This window comes from Myotis brandtii, unplaced genomic scaffold (assembly GCF_000412655.1).
Source record: "Myotis brandtii unplaced genomic scaffold, ASM41265v1 scaffold3, whole genome shotgun sequence".
In the NCBI taxonomy this organism is placed as follows: domain Eukaryota; kingdom Metazoa; phylum Chordata; class Mammalia; order Chiroptera; family Vespertilionidae; genus Myotis; species Myotis brandtii.
The window spans coordinates 1,335,613-1,338,410 of NW_005361457.1; the positions used below are offsets into that span (position 1 = coordinate 1,335,613).

At 40.8% G+C, this 2,798-nt stretch overlaps 1 protein-coding gene across 1 annotated transcript in view; it reads left to right on the forward strand.

Annotated features, from left to right (window-relative positions):
• TMEM229A (transmembrane protein 229A) overlaps nt 1–1,538 on the forward strand; it is a gene marked incomplete at its 5' end in the record, with an annotated part of 2,268 nt that extends 730 nt beyond the window's left edge. Inside the window, one exon of the mRNA XM_005869587.2 lies at nt 2–1,538. Coding sequence (XP_005869649.2) covers nt 2–436 — 435 coding nt within the window. The remainder of the gene's footprint in view (nt 1) is intronic.
• Between the last annotated feature and the right edge of the window lie 1,260 nt (nt 1,539–2,798).

The following is a 2,798-nucleotide window of genomic DNA, read 5'->3' on the forward strand; positions in this document are numbered from 1 at the left end:
GGGGCTGCCGGACCTGCTCCGCTTTCTCTTTTACGGGATGCACGGCTTTTTGGATGAGATCTTCTTCACCTTCTTCTTTGACGTGCTGGGCCAGGGGGACCGGGCCACCAGCGGCCACACGTCGCTCTGGTCCTTCTTCATGTACGGCAGCTGCAGCTTCGTGGTGGAAAAGCTCTATTTCTACCTGCACTACAGTCGCGGCTGGAGCACCTGGCAGCGGGTGCCCATCTATGTGATGTTCATCTACCTGTGGGAGCTGTCCTGGGGCCTGGGCCTGCGCGCCTGCGGAGCCTGCTCCTGGGACTATTCCCACTACCCGCTCAATTTCATGGGCCTCATTACCCTGATGTATTTACCTGGTTGGATATTCCTTTGCGTGTACCAGGACCTGCTTTCCAACGCGTTGTGGCGAGTGCAGTACATACCAGCGGACTAAAACAAACCGGGCTCTGGATTCCCATCCATGAATGCGATTTATTTTTACACGTTTAAAACGGAGTGGTCTTCTTGGCGTTTTAATTTTCATGCGTTGTACTAAACTCTTGCAACAAAGGTCATCTTATCTTTTCGTTTTTTCTGGCTGTTTGGTACCCGTGCATGATACCTTACTTGGAAATATTACTCAAAGTACTAACTCGTCCATATTGTAAAAACCCTCACAAGCCCAAACATCGGGAAGCTGTAGGATTCGCCTGTGTGGGCATAGGTGGCTGATAACTGCTGTTTTTTTTTTTATTTTTATTTTGGTGAGGAAGTTCTTCAAACCAGAGGCCAGTGATTTTTACCAGATTTAGCAGAATGTTGTGGTTTAATGGTGTGTTTACTTTCTTTTGAATCCAATTTCACCTTAATTCCTTGCCATATTTATCGAAGACTGCCGAAATCCAGTGTCTTGTACTCCTGAAACTACAGTTCATAGCTCTTAAGTGCCTCCCTTCTAGCCTACAAAGTGGAAAGAAACTGACTAATGTGAAACCATCCTATGAACTGATGTTTAAATAAGTCTTTTCTAGCAACCCCAACAGGTGACACTGTGTTAAGTGTTTGATCTCCATCCGGGAAATGATGGTTTTCCAACGTGAGTTAGCCTTAAACTCCGAGGTTGATCAGATCCTATGTTATCTGTGGCCCTCCATGTTTGTTACTGTGTAATAATGTAAAATGTTTACCTTCCATGTCCAAGGGCCAAGCCAAATTATACCACCCTCAGTAGTGTTCAACCCTTAGGGCCCTTTCTCCGTGGAGCTTCAAGAGTAGAAACAATTCCTTGAAATAACATGAACTTGAACGTTCGCCCTAATTGCATTAGGCCTACCTGTTTTCTGCATATTTCTGCCATGGCTCACTTGTAAACATTTTTCTTTTTCCTTCTGGGCCCACTCAGAGTTCTTGGGCGAAGCCTGGTGTGTAATTCAAACTATAAATCGATAGTGTTTTGGTGACTCATTATTAATGTCTGCAAGTTCCAAAGTTAAATGAGATGATGTAAACCATTTAAAGAAATCATGTCTAATCTATTAAACATGTATTTAAGGTTGTTTGCTGTTTTTATTAAATGTTTAAAAAAAACAACAACAAGTAGAGCCCTAACTGGTTTGGCTCAGTGGATAGAGTGTCAGTCAGCCTGTGGACTCAAGGGTCCCAGATTCGATTCCGGTCAAGGGCATGTACCTTAGTTGCGAGCACATCCCCAGTGGGGAGTGTGCAGGAGGCAGCTGATCAATGTTTCTCTCTCATCAATGTTTCTAACTCTCTATCCCTCTATCCCTCTCTCTGTAAAAAATCAATAAAATATATTAAAAAAGGAAAAAAAAGAAAATGAATAATGTTATAAAATAAATAAATAAATAAAATAAAAAAACAAGTAGAATTGAGTATGGCTCAGCTGAGGATGACTAATAGCTTCTCAGTTTTCATTATAAACATCATTAGGAAAAACTTAGTGTGTGCAAATGAATGGTTTCTTATCCAAATTATTAGCTTGCCTATGCTGTGAAAGGGAACTTCTTCCTTTTCTCAAAAATAAAAACCAACAAAAAAAAAAACAACACTTTTGCTATAGCAGTAAAGATGAATATATCTTTAGATTTGATTAAGGCAGACGTAATTGTGAGAATATATTATTTTAATCCACTATGAGGTTGTGAGCTAAGTTATAAGTAATGCTATATAATCAACCCCACCCGTGATATTGATCATGTCAAACTGATTTTTTTAGTCAGTCAAAGCTGAGTAGAAATGTAACAGTAAGCTCAAATGTTTTCAGAGAGTGAAAATCATTTTATGATACTTGGTCATGGGTAAAAGATTCCTCAAAACCATGACGGGGAAAAGTGTAACTAAAGTTAGGCAGATGCTGAACAAAATATTAGTAATTCAAGTGTGACACATGGGCATAAATCTGAGTTAACCAAATCCATGTCTTCTGAAATCCTTGCTACATGTACATCTTTGCCCTTATGCCCTTCACAGGCTGCTCCTCAGCCCTACTTACTTGCTTACCAGCCTTCTCAGGGTCTGTCAGGAAGTGGGAAAGCCTGCTACTGTTTGCTTGTGAGTGATCATCTTATTTAATGGAAAGTCAAGGTTTTCATTCATTCCATTCACTCAAGAAGTAGTTAGAGCACCTGTTTGCTGGGCTCTCGCTTGGACTCAGGTACAGCAGTGACCCAACGCAGACAAAATCTCTGTCATTATAAAGCTCACTTTCTAGTGGTTTTATTTATATGAGATGATACTTATTTGCAAGGCTACTGTTTTAGTAGTAAACTCTGAAAGCAACTGTTATGAGGGCTTTC